General features: G+C 44.3%; 1 protein-coding gene across 1 annotated transcript in view; it reads left to right on the top strand.

Annotated features, from left to right (window-relative positions):
• Window positions 1-22,246, top strand: part of LOC308308347 (1-acyl-sn-glycerol-3-phosphate acyltransferase gamma-like) — a 93,144-nt gene extending 70,898 nt beyond the window's left edge. The window contains exons 8-10 of the mRNA XM_080753767.1: window positions 595-670; window positions 6,024-6,222; window positions 21,896-22,246. Coding sequence (XP_080609893.1) covers window positions 595-670; window positions 6,024-6,222; window positions 21,896-21,987 — 367 coding nt within the window. The 3' untranslated portion in view covers window positions 21,988-22,246. The remainder of the gene's footprint in view (window positions 1-594; window positions 671-6,023; window positions 6,223-21,895) is intronic.
• Window positions 22,247-22,463: the final 217 nt, after the last annotated feature.

Genomic DNA, 22,463 nt, shown 5'->3' with positions numbered 1-22,463 from the left:
TTTACTACTGTGGTTAATAAACTCGCCCCTGTGCTTGTGTGAGCAGCGATGCATAACTTTGTACATGGAGGGTAGAGGTCAGAACCACTCAACTTGCAAAAACACAAACAGCCAGTAGCTATCTGGCTATCCTAATCCTGTATGTGGTGGTAGACCCCTGGTGGTAGACTCCTCATCTCACTGGCTGTTGCTGTTGTTGTAGTCTCGCATGGCCAGACGACTGTTGCCTCCGCGATTTGGTCAAATGCTCCCGGCATACAGTCTGGCAAAGGGAAATAGAAACGATGAGTGCGAGATGAAGCGGAAGCGAAGCCCCCTCGTCACTTCCGTTTCAGTCTCACATCGCACACATTTATCATGATATAAATAAAAATCATATAAGCATGTTTAGCTTGCTGCTTAGCAGAAATGACATTTTAAAATATATTTTCTTGAACGGTAATGCTCGTTTCCATTACTCGCCGTTAGGGAGCTGCTGTTCCAGACTCTATATAGCATTCAGAGAATGTGGAATAGTTGTCTGGCTACGCGAGACTACTGTTGTTGTGACGATGGATCGTTCATCTTCTCTTCTCCTCTTCCTCCCCTCTTCAGGCGGTTCCCCGTGGAGGAGATCCCAGACGATGAGAAAGAGTGTGCCAACTGGCTCCATAAACTCTACCAGGAAAAGGTAAGAACGTTATGGGAGACCTGCATGCATACTACATCAGTGGTTCACATGATAGAACGTTATGGGAGACCTGACTGCATACTACATCAGTGGTTCACATGATAGAACGTTATGGGAGACCTGACTGCATACTACATCAGTGGTTCACATGATAGAACGTTATGGGAGACCGGACTGCATACTACATCAGTGGTTCACATGATAGAACGTTATGGGAGACCTGACTGCATACTAGATCAGTGGTTCACATGATAGGCACAGTGTGGGTTGTGGATCCGGAACGGGATCCAACATCGAGGACATCAAACATATATTTTTTTGTAAATTAACCCATTTAGGGCCTAGAATTATTGAATGCTTTAACCAGTGAAAAATAGCAGATATACAAGCTCGGTGCCGCGCTGCGGAAAGGGATCATTGTTCGCTCTTGTTTCGTTCACCAAAAAGAACCGGTTAATTTGAGCCGTTGGTTCATGACCCGACACAACACTATGGTAGATACTGTATACATACATACATACATACATACATCCATACATACATACATACATACATCCATACATACATACATACATCCATACATACATACAGTAGGGCATTCACGAATAGTGATTTTTAGTATTCGAATTATTCGACAGGACTGGCCAAACTGTCAAATATTAAGTAAGCAAGAGGCGAACATTGTGAAACATTGTGAGCATGTAGATCTGCCATTTTCACAATATTTATCTGCGGAACAGAGTCAAATTAAATGACTACCTACAATTCCAAGTGCTTGTCAGGGTGGGGGTCCCCAGTTCAAATATGTTTATTTTGGGGGTCACGGCCTAAAAAGGTTTGAGAACCCCTGGTATAGAGCATTAACAAATTCATCCACCAGGGGCATTGACAACTCATTCTTATGACTTCCTATCTAGCCAAGCTTTATAAACTACCGGTATATATTAAAAAAAAAAAAAAAAAAAAAAAGAGAATATTCGACTTTGGACGTCGAATAGTGACTTTGATATGTGAATTTTCGAATATTCGAATATTTGGTGAATGCCCTAATACACAGTAGCATACTAGATAATGTACAGTATGTGTGTATTCTGATATTATCACCTCATCATATTGTGTCTGGTTATAGCCGTACCACCCTATGAGAATGTCGATATGTTACGTTTGTATGCATCTTCTTCCTGAGTCTGACGGATGCATCGATCAAGAGCCAAGCAGCAGGGAAGCTGATCTAAAGCCTTTTATCTGTCAACTGTGTGCTTACTGCTTTTATTTCATGTCAGGAGTAGAAACATCACATGGTTGGTCATTAAAATGCATCACAGCTGTTGTGATGTGAAAACAAAAGGGAACAGAAAATAAAATAAAGCCCACAGGGACATTTGTAAAACGTTGCTAAATAAACCTAATATCCATATTTTTACTTTTTTTTTTAAATGAATGCCCTACGTCAGGGGTCGGCAATTAGATTTGGCAACGGGCCAATTTTTTTCAGGCCAATTCACCGTTTGTCAGCCTTCTGATTGGTCCCTGAGACTCCCTGACTGGCCAACCAGAAAAAAACATTCACTTTTTGCTATTGGGGGTGGAGTTTGTGCAGTGGAGAATGTTGCTTTAGGCTTTCAACAACGGTCCGCTCTGCGCGACACGGCGTGCGTCTAGTACGGCCACGCGAGGTGATAGCGATCTCGCTCATCATAATGAATAAGCTTCAACAAACTAGTTCACATGGACCTTATCAATGTAACTAAGAGTTACGATTGGGTACATATATTTTAAATGGGCAGAATTACGAAAAGCCAGCCTATTATTTGAGGAGAACTATAATCTGGCTGTCATCTTCCTACCCAAGATGCACTGCGCTTTCTCTTTCTATTTCTATTCTCTCTCTGATCCAGAGGATTAAACTAATTAAAACATATATTTTCGGGGGAAAACTACTGTTTTGCTATGTAATTACTGTACCTTTTTCTTCCCTTTTTATTAATATCACGTAGATGTGTTTTTTTTTGGTACTTTATATAGCTGTAATGAGGCTATGAAAAAAAAAAAATCCCATCCACTTCCACTATAAAAGAATCTGCAATAGTGATTCTGTCCCACTGGGATTAAACAAATTAAAACATATATTTTCGGGGAAACCCCCTGTTTTGCAATGTAACTACTGTACCTTTGTCTTCCCTTTTTATTAATATCACCTAGATGTTTTTCCTTTCCTGAAAGGCGGGTGAGTGATTGTGAGTGTGCGTGCGTGTAAGTTTGAAGTCATGTTTGTGTTTGCGTGAGTCTGTGTTGAGGCTTCCAGATAGCAGCCTAGATCAGAATGTCTTTTCCGCTGGTGTCAGTGCGATAATTGTCTCTCCCGCGATGTCAGGGCTATGAGACATCCTTGGCTGGAACAGTCCAGAAGACACAACAACAGGTGTTTGAGGGTGGGAGGGTGGGAAGCGCACTTCAACACAGTTCCTCTCTCGCAGGAGGAGTGCGGTATTCCAAGGTCAGGCCGGTCCGGTCGTCGTAATTCGGGCGAGGGAATACAGAGAATTAGAGTATCCCTCTAATGTCCATGTTTTGGCCCTCCATGCAGATCGGTGTTTCGCTCCATCAAGATGACAACATGGCGTTTAAGTTCATTTAACGCAACAGTCTGGGCACAAACAACCTTGTGCAGTTCCAATATCATGACGGGCAGTTTTGGGGCTCCTGGGGGTCCACCCATCTTGCAGATTTTTCGATAAGCCAAGGCAATGCCCATGCCAATCAGCAGAAACCCTGTTATCATGAAAGCGAAAAGATAAAGATCTTCCACGTCTTCGACGGACAAAACCGTAAGGCACATCAAATTCCACCGTTGCCGGTAGTCGATCACGTACCCCGAAGCATAAGTTCCGTCGGGACAACTGGATTCCTCCGAACCAGATTTTCGTGATGAAAAAATAGTATCCATGGCATTCAGTGTGTAGCTCACCAGATCCATGTTTGCTTCCAAATAGGTCCAAATAGCTACGAGAGTAGAGACAGTGTTCAGATACGCTCCAGCAGGCAGGCAGACAGTAGCAGACACACGAGGTGGGGAGAGAAGGAAAAGAGCGACCGCCTTCCTTGAAGAGCAGACTCAGCACAACGCCTTGTGAGTTTGTAGATTGAATAATGTGCGCATTCTGCGTGACACCGCTGCACGTTGGATCAAACATTAGTGTGGATTTAGTGCAGCTGCAACCCTAGACCCCTGCCCTACGTGATCATTCTAAATCACATATGTCAAACTCAAGGCCCAGGGGCCAAATCAGGCCCGTGATTGAATTATCTTCGGCCCGCGGGATGATATTTAATTACTATTAGAACTGGCCCACTGGCCACTGTATATTGCACATGCAATGTCTGGGATTCGAACCAAGGTCTCCCGCATGAAATTCCAACATCTTACCCATTAGACCAAATAGATATCCCTATGGACAGGGGGAGATATTAGACTTTTGAGCCCATCAAGCTGAGGCAATGAGTCACTCTGTTACACATGCACCACCATAATACTACAAGTCCCACAATGCACTGCTAGTGCATTGGCGCGTATCGAGAGCCTGTGACTACAAGCCCGCGTTTAAAAAAACATTGAACCAGTCCGGCCCGCGACTTGTACCATTTTAAAATTTTGGCCCCCTGTGCATTTGAGTTTGACATCCCTGAATGGTCATGCAAAAGCATCAAAAGTAGCAGATGTACAAGCTTGAAGCGTGGCGCGAAGCGACACGCTTCGAGCTTGTACATCTGCTACTTTTATTATTTGATTTGAACCCCGAAAAGTAACAATTTTGGACATTATGAGGTTTCCACCCGACGGAGACGGAAAAAAGAACAAGGTGGCCTCTGGTAACAGCTTGGCTTCCATGTGGGCCCGTCTGTGAGGGCGGCCATCTGTGAAGTCTGTCTGTGAGGGCGGCCATCTGTGACGTCTGTGACTCCAAATAATATATGAATACAAAAATACTGGGAGCTGCTTCCTTGTTCTGCCGGCCACGCACGCACACACACAGACACACACACAGACACACACACACACACACACACACACACACACACACACACACACACACACACACAGCGGTTTCGAGCGGTTTCCAAGATCAGTTCCCAAGGACTCAGACAAGCAGTTTCCCACCGTTCCATTTACATTATTTTAGTTGCTGTCCGGCAGTTGTTTTCATCAATGAATGCACTACTTCATCATATCGTCGCTCTCGCAGCTTGTAGATCTACTACTTTTGCCATTGCTTTTTTATTTGAATCTTGAAACACACTGAGGTTTACAGCCGACAGAGACCATGTAAGAGTCAGTCGTTCACAAAAGTTGCCAAAAAGGAACAAAAGTAGTGAAGAGAGATGATCCCTCCTCTCCTGAGATTAAATGAAGAGTCGATTCATCCAGGCTAGAGATGGGACGATATGAAAATGTCATATCACGATTATTGTGACAAAAGAAATCGCGATTTACGATATTATCGCCATAATCAAAATCTTTTATCCTGGGGCAAAACATTTGCCAAAAAACAGCAGATCTACAAGCTCGGCTATTTTTTGGAAAAGACATGAGTGGAAAAAAGACTGTATCAAGTACGTATATTATACTGTAAGTACCTTTTACCAATTATATAGGGTTTAAGTGGTACCAGGTGTGCAGCTCTGCAAATTAAAGGTGAATTGAAGACCATAGCTGGTGCAATAGTCCAGCCCCTCTTTGACTACGGAGTCCACGTATGGTATCGGGATGCCCCACAAGCTCTAAAAACAAAGCTCCAAACAGCCCAAAACAAACTAATTAGGGTCCTGCTTAACCTTCCCTATCAGACTCACCTCACCGCTACTCACCAGTTAAGAGTGGGGTGGCTCAGAGTAGATGACAGAGTACAGCAACTTGCAATGGGCCTGGTGTACAAGATACACTACACCACTATGATACCCAAGTACTTGACTAAATACTGGTGTACAAGATACACTACACCACTATGATACCCATGTACGTGGCACAATACTGGTCAACAAGATACACTACACCACTAAGATACCCATGTACCTGGCAAAATACTTCATAAAGGTTAAGGACGTCCACAATTACAACACCAGAGGCAGCGCCACAGATCACGTTCAACCCAGAGTCACCTCAAAGAAAGGGTCAAACTCGTTCTTCTGCTATACAACCAAAATGTGGAACGCCTTACCAAAGGCCTTAAAGGATTGTGGATCACTAGCATCCTTTAAAATCGCCCTGAAAAGCGACTTAACATAGCCCAGCCCTCCCCTCCCCTGACCCTTCTTTGTATTTACCCAATGTATGTTTTTATTTTCCCCCGTCCAGGATGCACTACAGGAGCACTACCAGACAGAGGGCTGCTACCCGGGGCCCACCATCACCCCGCCCCGCCGGCCCTGGACCCTCCTCAACTTCCTGTTCTGGGCCACCTTGCTGCTGTCGCCGCTCATCAACTTTGCGTGCGGCGTGGCGGTGAGCGGATCGCCCCTCCTCATCATCGGCTTCCTCCTCTTCCTCATCGTAGGTAAGGACAGACCTGCCTCTTCCTCATCGTAGGTAAGGACAGACCTTCCTCTTCCTCATCGTAGGTAAGGACACAGACCTTCCTCTTCCTCATCGTAGGTAAGGACACAGACCTTCCTCTTCCTCATCGTAGGTAAGGACAGACCTGCCTCTTCCTCATCGTAGGTAAGGACAGACCTGCCTCTTCCTCATCGTAGGTAAGGACACAGACCTGCCTCTTCCTCATCGTAGGTAAGGACAGACCTTCCTCTTCCTCATCGTAGGTAAGGACAGACCTGCCTCTTCCTCATCGTAGGTAAGGACAGACCTGCCTCTTCCTCATCGTAGGTAAGGACAGACCTTCCTCTTCCTCATCGTAGGTAAGGACAGACCTGCCTCTTCCTCATCGTAGGTAAGGACACAGACCTGCCTCTTCCTCATCGTAGGTAAGGACAGACCTTCCTCTTCCTCATCGTAGGTAAGGACAGACCTGCCTCTTCCTCATCGTAGGTAAGGACAGACCTGCCTCTTCCTCATCATAGGTAAGGACAGACCTTCCTCTTCCTCATCGTAGGTAAGGACAGACCTTCCTCTTCCTCATCGTAGGTAAGGACAGACCTTCCTCTTCCTGCATCGGGAGGCAAGGTGAGGCAATCTGGACGCTTTGTGCACCGACTGCTGAGAGAGAGAGAGGGAGAGAGAGAGAGAGAGAGGGGGGAGAGAGAGAGAGAGAGAGGGAGAGAGAGGGGGAGGGAGAGAGAGAGAGAGAGAGAGAGAGAGAGAGGGAGAGAGACAGAGAGAGAGAGAGAGAGAGTGAGGGAGAGAGAGAGAGAGAGAGAGAGAGAGAGAGGGGGGGAGAGAGAGAGAGAGAGGGGAGAGAGAGAGAGAGAGAGAGAGAGAGAGAGAGAGAGGAGAGAGAGAGAGAGAGAGAGAGGGGGGAGAGAGGAGAGAGAGAGGGGGGAGAGAGAGAGAGAGAGAGGGGGGAGAGAGAGAGTAAATGGTGCAGCTCAGAGAAAATGGTGCAGCTAAATTGCTTCAGGGAGGGAGTTGGCCCCGGCTGACGGCAGCAGGTTTTTTTGCTTTAACACAACCCGTGCCTCTTAATCTGAAGGTTGCTTGTTGCCTTGGTGCCGCGTCGTTTCCTCCGTCGGCCGCCGCTATTATTTTGAAGGGCTGGAAGGGGGTTGTTTTTGTTTTTTTGGATTATCACTTGACGGCAACGATTATGTCATCTAGTCACATGACAGTGTGGGACAAGAAGAGGAAGATGGCTGCGCCCTGCCTTGTGCCTTGTTTACATTTAGATCTGGTGCAAAATGGCTCAAAATGGCTATTTTGTTTAAATGAAGTTTCTTTATGGGCCTCTCCATTGACTTAACATGGAGGAGCTTCACTTCGCGTGCACGCCCAACGTGCGTTTTAAACAAATCGCCGACATTACCGATGCGGCCGTGACCGGAGCGACATTATGTAAGTATTAATACATTTACTGTAAATACAGTAAGATTGACGGTGAGCGCTGTCAACGGCGTCATGTAGTCACCGATTTGAATGACGGTGAGGATCGTCTACAGCAGCAGAACAGTTAAGTAGAGAAAATGTGCTTTTTAATGAATTGGTCGCTGACCTGCCGTGATGAAGCCAAAGAGATGCTGAAACCTCTTGAGATGTCAGTGGCGTTATTTATTCCTTAATAATCTCTGTGTCATTGTGTCTTCTGTTAGCTTGGGATACAGCCTGCGCTTGGCTTCTTCAGTGATGTTACTAGGTTTTCAATGTAATGGGTCCCTGGACCCACAGGTGGTCATTCAAATGGGTCCCAGAAAAGTTTTATGAGTCCTCAATACAATGTTTTCGAGCGCTGTGAGCTTGTAGATCGGCTATTTTCAAAATGTTTGCCTATTTCTTATATTTATTTTACAATTTGGCTAATGTTTGAACTTGGAACTACTAAAACTACTAAAACATGTGCCCCTAATGAATTTGGGCACGCAAAATGGCGTCAGACGTCGGGGGAATCAAAACATTGACGTTTCTATCGCCTGTTTAAGACTTTCTACATGGATTTTATTTGTGTAAACGTAGGGTAAAGTAGGATGCTTTCACCCATGAACAATGGTGGTGTCTGTGGAATTTTAAAATGTTTTTCTTTTTTACAGCGACCCGGTAAATTATTTTAACATGGACAACGTCCTGAGACCAACGACAGCGCTGTTTTGACCCTTACTTGTCAAACCGACCCCTCCCTCCCCTCCCTTTCTAGCCTCTCCTCTCCCTGCTCTGGTGCAGAAGCCGTTTGACAAGTAAGGGTGCCTGTGAGGTCAAAACAGCGGTTTGGTTGGTCTCAGGGCGTTGTGTAAACACAATCCAATAAAAAAATACTAACTTTGAAGCTGAAGAAATAACCGCACTAGTATAAAGTCTATCTACTCTGTTAGTTATGAGAGGGCCCGCAAAATCTAGCAACAGGGGCAGCCGAAATCTAGCAACACGGGCAGCTATGAAAAAAATGGACTAAAGCAGGTATAAAGGGGTATGATAAAAGGCAGATTTAACCCTATATGTGTTTTGGTCTGGATGACTCCTTTAACACGACACATAAGAGTATTAAATAAAAGAGCACATGTACTATTTACACTATTTACACCCAGTGTCCTATGCCTTATGGCCGGACAAATGACTGCAGAGGAAATGCAGCTACCCCACACCTGGTTCCTCCATTAAATAGGAGAGATCATTGCCCTTGACATACTGGATAAAGTTTCCCCATATTTTCTCAAATAGCTCTTGTTTGTTTTTGAGAGTGTATGTGATTCTTTCTAATGGAAGGCACAAAGACAGTTCCTTAAACCACTGAGCTATGCTAGGTTTCCCTTTCTTTTTCCATGAAAGGGGGGCGATAACCCTTTTGGCTTGTAGGAACCCAAGATCCAGAAATGTTATCTCGTTGTTTTTTTATCCTATGGCCGATCGGGTAAAGGCCTAATAAGAAGAGTTTTGGATCTAGCTCAATGTTAATAAGTAGTATCCGTTGTAGCTCCTTTCTAACCTCCTCCCAAAACTCCTTAATTCTTGGACATGCCCACAAACAATGGAACAGATTGCCTTTATCATCGTTGCATCTGATACAAGTGTCCGGGATATTAGAATGAAATTGAATGATGCAGATTTAAGCAGGCTGTGTATTCTGCTTAAAGAAGAAACAAACAAAAAGCGACAGAGATCTCATATATGGGCATAAAATGGACGCAGATAAACAGATATCTCCATATACGGGCATAAAGGGACACAGACAGACAGATACAGAGATCTCCATATATGGGCATAGAATGGACGCAAATAGACAGATATCTCCATATATGGGCATATATGGGCATAAAATGGACCCAAAACTATATCTGCAGTGATCTCCATATATGGACATAAAATTGACGCCGACAGACAGACAGATACAGATATCTCCATATATGGGCATAAATGGACACAGGCAAACAGATGGTCAAAACGGTCCTATGACAACAGGTATAATGGGGTTTGCATTAAAGGGCGGGGCATTCATTCCCTATTTACATCGTTCCCGAGTTGGCCAGCTTCTAGTAGAACTTAATTTAAAAAAAAAGAAGTGTACTTTGTCAGCTCCATATTTGGCTTGAAACTTTATCCAAAAATAGAGATTCTAAAATATGATGCTACCGATGTCAAAGTAGGGAAGTCATAGATGACTGACTTCATAGACTTAGCCCAATATAAGCAGTAGCTCACGCAAAATAAGACTGTTCCTTTTACAGAGGTGGACAGCAAAGTCAATCTTGAAAGCAGTTTGATTTTTGTTTGGTTTTACGAAGGTTTTCTATATCTTGCTTGTTCCCTCCTACATGGACCTCGTCTACATATGGATATCTCGACACCGACCTCACTAAGCCCTGGATGCCCATATATGGAGATGCCTATATATGGAGATGCCCATATATGGAGATGCCCATATATGCAGACTCCAGATTGGTTATGACTGACTTGTCATCATGACATCACCAAGAATGACTCAACCACCCTGACTCGTCATCATGACATCACCAAGAATGACTCAACCACTGTGGGTATAAAAGCAGTCCTCATTCCAATGGTATGTTCAGAATCAACCATCGCACCCGAGAATCTCCAACTCTACCAGCGAGTCTTCAAGACTATCCACAGATCTTCAAGGACACTTCAACCTCAAACAACTAATATTCAGTACCCAAGATATTTGGCCTTACAACCCAGATATCTTTGTACCGTACAAACCTTTGACTACCTTGACCATATCGTTGAATATCCCGGTTTAAATCCAGTTGGACACCACTGTCGAAGGTCCCAGTTCCAACCTTTGAATAACAGTCCTTTCTTAGTATGTTGAACTGTACAGTGAAGCTCCGAGTAGCCCCATATAATGGCAGTAGTCATGCTGCTGTAGCAGTGGGACACAAAGTGTACTCCTTTGGAGGTAGCTTTATTGTAAATGGGAAACCTCCAAAAGATCAGCTCAATGTGTACGTCTTCGACACAGTGTCTCTGAGTTGGATGACGTTGCCCCCAGTGAAGACTACAAGAGGACAACGCCCCCGTCAGGTTCCCTGCATGCGCATGAACCACACAGGTGTGCTGATTGGAGATGCCGTCTACATCTGGGGTGGTTGCATGGATAATGATGAAGAGCTTTGCAACAACATTCTTTATGCATTTGATGTCAACACCCACAGATGGCTCAAGCCGGAGGTTTCTGGGAGCGTTCCAGAGGCGAGGTGCCACCACTCAGCCTGTGTCTTGGGGAAGGCCATGTACGTCTATGGAGGACAGACGCAGCTGCTGGCATGCACTAATGACCTCTACAAGCTGGACACCACCACGATGGTCTGGTCTTTAGTTGACACCAGAGGCACTCTGCCTCCTGCTTCTGCATCACACTCTGCCACCATCATCGGGACAAAGATGTTTGTATTTGGTGGAGCAGCTGAACACCACAACGGAGGCTACAACAACGTCAGTGTGTTTGACACGGAAACCAACTGCTGGCTCAGCAGCACTCCTTCTACACAGCTTCTTCCAGAAGGACGTGCGGCTCATTCATTCTTTGCCTACAATGGAGAGCTGTACATAGGTGGTGGCGTGAAATGGGGTGATGAAGTCAATGGACCTGTACTCTGCAAGGATATGTGGAAATTCAGTGCAGACACCTTCTCCTGGAAGGAGGTTAAGCCCAAGGTGAACGACTCATTTTGGAGAGCAGGCGGCTGCTGCTGCGTGGTGGGAGATCGGGTCATCATCTTCGGAGGAGTTACAGGATACAACACACCCAATGTTAACCTGTACATCTTAGACTAAGTCTTAAGACGCTATGCAAGCTAGCAGTTATTCAGCATCGTCTGGAGAAATCAAAGCTCCCACATGACATCAGATGGGAACTGGCTGTGAAAGCCTTAACTGAGAACTAGGAAGAAGAAGCATGTTTGCCGTGACACGAATAACACTTGCAAATGAATCTGTCTTACCATTTGAATGTATTCATCAATAAATTAAGGGCCATATTATGGCCTTGGATGCCCACATGTGACTAGGTCTGGTACTTTGTTCCTTATGTCTGCATTGGTCGTTTTTCTTTTTTGTACAGATTATCCAAGTACAGAATCTAAGCTTTCATATGATGTATCATTTGTTGAAATTGGAGCATATTTGAAGAAGTTATGGACATTTTAAACTTGTAGCACCATAAAACCCAAAGTGCTTAAAAAGCCATTTGAATGCAAGGAACATTTTGACACCTCTAGGTAGCCAGAAGTGGGTGTGACAATGGGAGGGACAATAGGTACTTACCTACACCCCTAAATCACTCCCCCCAAGTCAAACCACACCCACAGTGGTATAGCTGTCAACTTCAAATTTACTTTTATTCCACTACAATTATTTAAAACTACTATTTAGTTGCGACCGTCAGGGAGCAGTTTACTATGAAAACCTCCACCGGCCGTCCGTCCGTCCGTCCGTCCGTCCGTCCGTCCGTCCGTCCGTCCGTCCGTCCGTCCGTCCGTCCGTCCGTCACACGTCACACGTCACACCTTTGCCCTGCTCATATCTCTGCATCAGTATGACATCACACCACATGTGTACACAAACCTTTGTGTACGTTGCTGTGGCAACAGTCTGTTGTTGCTGGTTTGTTAGTGTACGTTGGCAACCACCTTAGCAACCATGGTTTTACCCTAGCAACCAACTGTTTACCCTAGCAATCAACTGTTTACCATAGCAACCATGTTTTTTTACCCTAGCAACCAACTGTTTACCATAGCAACCAGATACGCAGAGCAGGGATCTCCATATATGGGCATAAACAGGTGACATCACACTGATGTCAGATACTCAGAGTAGGGATTTCTCCATAATATATGGGCATAAAAGGGATTCTGTTAGGGATCTCCATATATGGGCATAAAAGGGATTCTGTTAGGGATCTCCATATATGGGCATACAAGGGATTCTGTTAGGGATCTCCATATATGGCAGGGCTCGACATTATAAATGGCCCGCTGGCCCGGATGTACTTTTTAGAGTGACAGGGCCACCAGAACTCACCAGGGACTTGCCCTTTTGGGCCAGTGAATTTAATGCCGTGAAAATAAAACAAGTAAAAATGTTTATATCTAATTTTACATGTATTCCCATTTCCCTGGGGTACTGTTTTGTAATAATTTAGGTGAAATTGTCTCGTAATTACCGCTAAAATATAGCGTTGCGTGATCCCGATATGACCTTGTAGATCAAACGATCTGCTGGTTGTGAGTGTGCTACGCGCCAACGGTAAATCAGGGCTGAGAATTATTTAGAATTGTGACTCACCGCCACATTGATGCTTTCTGGGACGGCCAGGTTTGCGCTTCTGAGGTTGGTTCACCACACACTGCAGTGCAGGGGAGGGCAGACAGACAGGGTTCTTCCTGGGACGGCCACGGCCACGCTTCTGAGGTTGAACCGTCATACTGAGACATCTGAGAGAGAGAGAGAGGGAGAGGGAGAGGGAGAGTTAGTTTTGTTTTAGCCAGCATCCTCCTTGTAAGCAGTGTTGATTTTGGCAGCACATTTTTGATTTAGTTTTAGTTGTAGACTAGTCTTTTGAATAAAATGCGATTTAGTTTTATAGTCATATTTTAGTCATCTGAAACGTTTTTAGTTGTTTGTTGACAAAACATTTTTGGCGGGCCTTGATGGTGTCTTTTTGGCTGATTTTACACATTTTGTTGCATCTGAAAATAGGCGATCTACAAGCTCACAACGCGTCGTGCCGCGACGCATTGTGAGCTTGTAGATCGGCTATTTTCCGAGTGCAAGACCTGAGTGCAACCAAACATAAAATGACTTTAGTTCTCGTTTTTATTTCTTGACAAAATTGTCAATATATTTTGTCATAGTTTTAGTCATCATTGCTTAGTTTTAATTTCGTGTCTCTTTAGTTTTCGTCAGTGAAAAAAAAGTAGTCGACGAACATTTATCGTCATAGTTTTGCATAAACAGGTGACATCACACTGATGTCAGATACTCAGAGCAGGGATTTCTCCATAATATATGGGCATAAAAGGGATTCTGTTAGGGATCTCCATATATGGGCATAAAAGGGATTCTGTTAGGGATCTCCATATATGGGCATAAAAGGGATTCTGTTAGGGATCTCCATATATGGGCATAAAAGGGATTCTGTTAGGGATCTCCATATATGGGCATAAAAGGGATTCTGTTAGGGATCTCCATATATGGGCATAAAAGGAATTCTGTTAGGGATCTCCATATATGGGCATAAAAGGGATTCTGTTAGGGATCTCCATATATGGGCATAAAAGGGATTCTGTTAGGGATCTCCATATATGGGCATAAAAGGGATTCTGTTAGGGATCTCCATATATGGGCATAAAAGGGATTCTGTTAGCTGTTAGTGATCTCCATATATGGGCATAAAAGGGATGCTGTTAGGGATCTCCATATATGGGCATAAAAGGGATTCTGTTAGGGATCTCCATATATGGGCATGAAAGGGATTCTGTTAGGGATCTCCATATATGGGCATAAAAGGGATTGTATCCCAGATGATGCCCTGTTAGGAGATCCACACTAACATAATCCATATATGGTCCTACCGACAGCTGCTATAAGCCAACCCTGGCGATAAGGTCTGAGTCGAAGAAATGCTTCTTTCCTGGCAAGAATTGCCCCTTTATACTGTAGGGCTCGTTTGTGTATTGTATGACATCACGCCACATCATCGGCTGAGGACTGTGTGATGTCATCATATCTTCATATATGGAGACATAAGTTGCTCATGCCCAAATATGGGCTGGTGAGGTCAGACTTAGTGTGATGCGTAGGTTATCTCCATATATGGAGATTCAACTTCAATGAGTAACCATGGCAAACTGTCAACTGCCCGTATGTCTTGATAATTGGTAAAACAAACTTTTGGCCTATCCCGATTAGGGAGTCTTACTGGTAGTAGACCTGTGGTAATATATTGTGCTATAGTGCTTGCAGCCATGTCAGAAATAGTGGCCAGTGGTCTTTTCTACCTCCTCCCCTCCTTATATGCTCATCCTGTCATTTTCTTCTTTTTGTAGTTTTTATTTTTTATTAAAATAGTGTATTACAAAAGTACCTACATTTTATAATTAAGTAAAAGTATCAATACTGCAATGTAGAATCATTCTGTTACAAGTAAAAGTCCAGAATTAAAAATGTACTTGAGTAAAAGTACAAAAGTATTGGTATCCAAATGTACTTAAAGTACCAAAAGTAAATGTACAAAATGTTTGAAAATAGCAGATCTACAAGCTCACAACGCGTCGCACCGCAATGCGTTGTGAGCTTGTAGATCGGCTATTTTCAAATAGCCTTGGTTGCGACCGTAGGTCGCATTTACTACCAAAACCTCCACCGGCTGTCTGTCAGTGAGTGAGTGAGTCAGTGAGTCCGTCACACTTTTGCCCTGCTCATATCTCCACAACCGTTGCCCCCATCCATGCCAAATTTTGCACACACACTCCTTGACTGCCAAACTACAACCTCCAAGGACCCCCGGAGCCCCAGGGACCCCCAGGTCCCTGGGGGACCCCCAGATGTAAAAAATGACCAAATGTGCTCACACGTCACACTTTTTCCCTGCTTATATCTCCGCACCCGTTGACCCCATCCATGCCAGATTTTACACACACACTCCTTGCCTGCCAAACTACAACCTCCAAGGACCCCCGGATGTAAAAAATGACCAAATGTGCAAAAATGACCAAATGACCACCCCAACGGGGCTGCTCACGGGGAATTCCCGGGGACCACCGACTCCTGGTGCTCCAGAACGGATGCAAAAGTGGTGGCGCCCCCAGTGGAGGACCCCCTACCACTGCAGCGCACATAAAATGCCGTAACTCGGGCTAGGAGCGTCCGGGAGAGCCGGGGCCGGTACCTATTCGTCCGCCAAGGCAACGCGGAGACCCCACCCCTCATTTCTCACATGGCCCTATTCTAGCGCCACCTTCAGGCCGATTTTTAAAACACATTTTTGGACACTGCTCCTACAGTTTTTGCCCTAAAATCACGAATATCACTACACAGCATGTCTACACTCATGTCATCAACATGGATCAGGAAGATTTTGGAAAAACACATTTTTGCCCTATTTGTGGAGATAAGCCACCTACGGTCGCTTATCTCCCGATTAGGGAGTCTTACTGGTATAACATAGGGCTAAAGTGGTTTATGTATGTTTTAAACTTTAGTTATTGCTTTGTAGATTTTGATTTTAATAGTCCAACACATACATTAACCACTTCAGCTGTTATTGTAGCCTATACACATTTTGGCCATTTGAAAATAGCTCACATTGTGAGCTTGTAGATCTGCTATCTTAAAAATATATTTATTTAATACCGGACTTCTACTTGTAACAGAGTATATCTAATTTGCAGTGCTACTGCCTACTGATACTTTTACTTAAGTAAATGAGAAAAGGAAAGTATTCTTCCTATAGTGGCACAAAGTTCTATGGGGCACCAGTTTTCGTCAGTCCACGTTGCTCTACGGGAATGCACGTGCGCAACACCGTAACTCGTGACCTATCGAAATTGGTCGGCTAACTGTGCTTCATGTAACATCATCAGTGTTTGTGTAACTTCAGTCAGAAGGATAATCTGACGGTTCTGACAGGCTTAACCGCCTCGCGTTGTGAGCTTGTAGAAGAGCAACAATAGAGCAACAATTCCAGTTGTGTATACGATGCCTGCGTTAGCCTGCAGCTAGCGCTAGCTAACGTTAGCGTTAGCCGTTAGCCACTGCTTCTCATAATAAACAGCCAGCACTAGCGTGAAGCTAACGCTATAGCGTATCTCGCAGCTCGGCCACTAGTCTGTAGTATAACATAAAGCCCCGCCGTTCTCGAACGCTTCTTGCCTTTTGTGAACATTATATCCAAAAAGTAAAGGTCCTATGCCGGTCTCTCATCTGTTTACTTCATAAGCGTGGAAGAAAATCGAAGCAGCTTGTTGAAATAAAGTTTATATCGCTCATTTTGTCAGCCGGTCCTTTGTTTTTAGACACGCTACCTCCCCTGGTCACGTGGTATAGACACAACGAATAATAGAGGGGAAAATAATGCACCGGCTGACAAAATGAGTGATATAAACTCTTTATTTCAACACGCTGATTGGATTTTCTTCCACGCTTGAAAAGTAAACAGTTGAGAGAAGTGTATAGGACCTTTACTTTTTGGACTGAATGTTCACAAAAGGTAAGAACCGTTCTTGAGTGGCGGGGCTTTATTTTTTACCACAGACGAGAGGCTGAGTTGTGAGATACGCTGTATAGCGTTAGCTTCCCATTAGCGCCGGCTGTTCCATTACGAGAAGACATCATCGCTGCGTCTTTCTTTGTGTGCCCGAGAGCGACTCAGAGAGTCAGATCACGACGTATAAATCAAAAAATAAATCCTTCCAGAATACTGTCTTCTGCAAACCAATAACATTAGCGAGATGAAGTTAGTCACTGAGAGTGTTTACACACTACAACCAGATGCACCACGTTGTATGGGGCGGTGCTCAAAGCGTGAAATTCGAGACAATGAGTTCTCAGAGTGCAATCTCTCCTCCCCCAAAAACCATGTACAATTCCTTCCAAAAGCAGCCTAGTTTAACAAATAAAATTAGCCATTGTAGTACCTTAAAACAACTATCTTTTGACACGAAACCCTTGTTCTAAATTCGAACTTGTGTGAATTGGAAAAAAACGAAAAATACAAAAAACGACATTGACTTCATTTTCTCACTTTTCTACCGTTTTAAAATCGCTGACATTTGGACGGTTCCTCCAGCCTCAGTCACATATATGGAGATGCATATATATGGAGATGCCCATATATGGAGATGCCCATATATGCAGACTCCAGATTGGTTATGACTGACTTGTTTATATAATGATAAATGTGTGCGATGGGAGACTGAAACGGAAGTGACGAGGGGGCTTCACTTCCGCTTTATCTCGCACTCATCGTTTCCATTTCCCTTTACCAGACTGTATGCCGGGAGCATTTGACCAAATCGCGGAGGCAACAGTCTGGCCACGCGAGACTACTGCGTGCCAGACTGAGAAGTGACGTGAGGAAAAGACAAACGTAGCGAATCAGGCTTGATCCCAGGCTAGTCTTCTGTAGCCTCCATCGCTATACCCAGGGGCGTCAAACCAAATTCTGGGCCCTGGGTACAAGGATTCACTGCGGGCCCCCCATGAATGTTAACTGTTGAAAAATCACACCCAATGTGAAGTGAGCGGTGGTCGTGCTTGCATAACGTCTTCAGACTATGATATAGGTCTAGGATTTAATTGGTGATGTAATACAGGCTACACACACACATTGCTATGGCAAAACGCGTGGCTACAGACACACGCACTGCCGCTCTATGGAGCTGTTTACCACCGCTCAAAAATAGCAGATATAAAAGTTGGGCTTGTATATACATGATAATTGATTCTATTGTGTTATAATCACTGTTATAATCTATTATATTGTATTATAATTTACATTAATACTTTATATTGTATTATAATCACAGTTATAATCCATTATAGTTCATTATAATTAGGATAGTTGTAATACAAATGTATAAATTGTATTACCAGCAGGCTCTCTCTGCCTTGTCCCGCCCTGGTTCCACCTTTTTTATGTTGAATTTGCAAAAACATTCTTTTTGGAGAAATAAAAACATTTAAAAACATGCTGAGTCACTATACTGCCACTGAGCAGCTCCATTTGACTGAAACCAAGTTTGAAATTAGAATTGAACACACAGAATAACAATACGAAGCAACTGAATTACAATTGTAGTGGATGGAGTGTCCCACCGTATGTCCCACCAAGACACAGCAACCAATGGGTGTGAAGATGGGCGGGACAACAGGCGGGACTTGACAAAGGGTGAATTGTGATTAGATGATATGTAATAATCGTGACGGGCCAACATACAAGGTTATTCCACCGGACAGAGACGATACATGCATGGTTGTAAAGTGTCCCAAGAACACGACAGTCGTGTGTGTGTGTGTGTGTGTGTGTGTGTGTGTGTGTGTGTGTGTGTGTGTGTGTGTGTGTGTGTGTGTGTGTGTGTGTGTGTGTGTGTGTGTGTGTGTGTGTGTGTGTGTGTGTGTGTGTGTGTGTGTGTGTGTGTGTGTGTGCGCGTGCGTGGGTGCATGCAGTGGTGGAAGAAAGTACTCACATTTTGGACTTACAGTAAGTGTACAGTATCAAATGTCCAGAATTACACATTTACTAGAGTAAAAGTACATATAAGGAGAGGCATCAAAATGTACTTAAAGTGCCAAAAATAAAGGTACTCGTCATGCAGAATGTGGTTTCACAAGGTATCGTTATGTACATCCAGTATTATGTATATGTATTATTTATATTATGTATTATGTATCACTAGTAAGACACCTGAGGGTGGAATGCGACCTCAGGGTGACATGCGACCTCGCCCTAAAGGGCGAGGTCGCGCCAATTCTTTACCATCTTGGCCAACCCCAGCGTTTCTCTGACGATTCTAGTTGTCATTCTGGGGGAGTTTGTTCATGTTTTTGTGAGGGTATCAACCCTTGGAGACACGGGGAGAACATGCAAACTCCACACAGAAAGGCCCTATCGCCAACCCCACCTAGGGTGTGAGCGATAGGGCCTAAAAATGGAGATGTGGAGAACACTATATATGGAGATAGTCCAGTCCATCATGTCATATGGGACTACCGTCATAGACAGTAGCCATTGTTAGGCCGGAGTCAATGGCTGTCTGTCTGTCTGTCTGTCTATCTGTCTGTCTGTCTGTCTGTCTGTCTGACTGTCTGTACAGGAAGTGATGTCACATGACATACTTTTTATGCCCATATATGAGTCATTCTGTACCACATCTCCATGTTTAGGCCAAACAGGTTCGCTCCATTTCTCCATGTATAGGTCCAAATGCCCAACGTCGAGCTTGACAAGGAGGATACCGCACATTGTACCTCATCCACCCTTTCTTCTCTCTCCTTTTGGTATCTTTATCCTCCTCCTCCTTTTTTTCTTTTTTATTCTTCTCTTTTTTTCACAGCCGCCTCCAACCCCCATATTTACTTTAGAAAAGATATATTAAATTCTAAGAACGTTTCGAGTACCAGTTTGATACAAGAGCGAATAAGCGCTACACTTCTGGAATCCTGTGCGTCGACTTAAAGTTGGATCCAGGTCAAATAACTTTATCTAGCCGCCCCATTGCCACCTCCTTGTTACATTTTCTTTTCTGAGACACATTGTACCTCATCCACCCTTTCTTCTCTCTCCTTTTGGTATCTTTATCCTCCTCCTCCTTTTTTTGTCTTTCTTAGTCTTTCTTGTGTATCCTTCTCTTGTGTATCCTCCTTCTCTTTTGGCTACTGTCTATGACGGTAGTCCCATATGACATGATGGACTGGACTATCTCCATATATAGTGTTATCCACATTTAGTGTAGCCGCCCCGTACAGGAAGTGATGTCACAACTCGCTGACATCACACTGACAGCGTTATTGGAAATGACACCGCAGCTCCAGGGAAACCCCGCCCACGGAAGCTTTTGATTGGCTGAACCGGAGCTAGGGAGCGCTCCATTGTAGTCACTTGGACAGGGCGTTTAACGTGGGCTTGCCCAATCCTTACGGCCTGGGCATAAATATAACGATTACATTAACCACGGCTTCGTAACTCGCGCGGCGCTCCGCCGGCCGCGCGGCCCTGGCCGCTGTCACAGTTATTACATAATTGTCTAATCGTGATTATTTGACAAAGGCCCGCTGGCCTTCGCGCCGCTTGCAATGTCGTGGACAATCGAGCGGCTCCGCCTGGAGCTGCGGCGTCATTTCAAATAACGCCACACTGACATCACTCCCGTACAGAAGGAAGGTTACAGAAGGAAGGTTACAGAAGGAAGGTTACAGAAGGAAGGAAGGAAGGAAGGAAGGAAGGAAGGTCACTCAAGCGACACGTTTTTTCAGAGTATATGCGACCTTCGGTCACAATAATCACAGTTGAAAGGGTTAATTTGTTTCTTACCGACAGGGGTACTTTTGTGTATGGAAAATGTAGATATTTGTATGTGGTGCGGTGTGGTGTGGTGCTAAATTTGCTGTCGAAAAGGGGCTATTGTGTCTCCTCTAGCCTCCATCGCTATCATAACGGGTAGGGCTGTCACAGTTATTACATAATCGTCTAATCGTGATTATTTGACATAATCGTGATTATTTTTCATAATCGTCATAATCGTTTCCATGTTGAAAAATGTTCATATATTTAAAAAATATATATTCAAAAATAGTGGAAATAGCAGATCTACAAGCTCACAACGCTTCTCACATTGTAGATCGGCTATTTCCACTATCAATGTTCTTTTTTAAATATAAAGTTTTCAAATATGTCCTTAATTTCTTTGTATATTTAGGTTATGTGTCATATCTGCCTTGTGCAACTTCAAAGCCTAAAAGCCAAACAGAAATGTAATTGTCAACGACAAAAACACAATCAAATCGTTAATCGCAATTATTTGAGTGACAATTAATCGTCATGTAAAATGTCATAATCGTGACAGCCCTAGTAACGGGTGTGTTTTTGTGTCATTGTGTCTCCTCTAGCCTCCATCGCTATTAGGGATGGGTATCGTTCACCTTTGAATCGATACGATACCTTTTTTGATACCTGGGAATCGATACAATACCCTTTTCGATACCATTTTTGCTACTTTTTATTTAAGTTTAACGTTGGATAATCATCATCATAATAAACATTATAGGCTATTGTCGGCTATTTTCCACAGTAACGAGTGTAACCTACTAAAGCAGTCATTAAACTCTAAGTAGCCCAACTGTTACAGATGCGACCGGCCAGGGGTGCCTTCCAGAGTATCGAAACGAGGTATCGTTCATTTTTACGTGAACCGATACCCGATAGTATCGACGTCATGCAATCGATACCATTAAAAGTATCGCAGACGATACCCATCCCTAATCGCTATCATAATAACGGCTGTGTTTCTAGCCTCCATCGCTATCATAATAACGGGTGTATTTTTGTGTCATTGCGTCTCTCTTCTAGCCTCCATCGCTATCATAATAACGGGTGTGTTTTTCTCTTCTAGCCTCCATCGCTATCCGCCGCCTCATCGGTGTCACCGAGGTGAAGAAAACGGGCTCCAGCTACGGCGACCCGGGGGCCAAGAAACAAAACTAAGAAGAAGCGCCCTGCTCCACCTCCCACACGCCCGCGAACCACTCCACCCCTCCCCCGACGTGTGGTGGTGGTGGTCTCTACGCTGGTCCCAGTGTGGGCGGTCGGTCGGTCGGTCGCACCCCGCTAGCCCCCCACCACCACCACCACCAACACCACCACCACCACCACCACCACCACGCCGCTCCACTCACTCCATTTCTCCACCCGTTGCGAGAGTCAGTCAGCGGGACAAAGGAAGGGGGACCGGCCGGCGGGGGGGGGGGGGCTCTGAACCCCATTAAAACCTTAGAGAGATGCAAGTTAGACAGATTAACCCATTCAGAACGGGTACACAGTATTGTGTATCATTATTTTATGCTTTAACTATTGAAAAATAGCAGATATACAAGCTCACAGCGCGGCTTGTAGATCTGCTATTTTTTTTAAATCGTGAAAATTTGAATTTCGACCCGATTCTATAAGTGTCTTTTGAATCC

The sequence above is a fragment of the Nannobrachium achirus genome, assembly GCF_963921795.1.
Source record: "Nannobrachium achirus genome assembly, chromosome: 22".
Classification (NCBI taxonomy): Eukaryota; Metazoa; Chordata; class Actinopteri; order Myctophiformes; family Myctophidae; genus Nannobrachium; species Nannobrachium achirus.
Note: the sequence above shows the minus strand (reverse complement) of the source record. Positions and strands in the feature narration are given on the sequence as shown.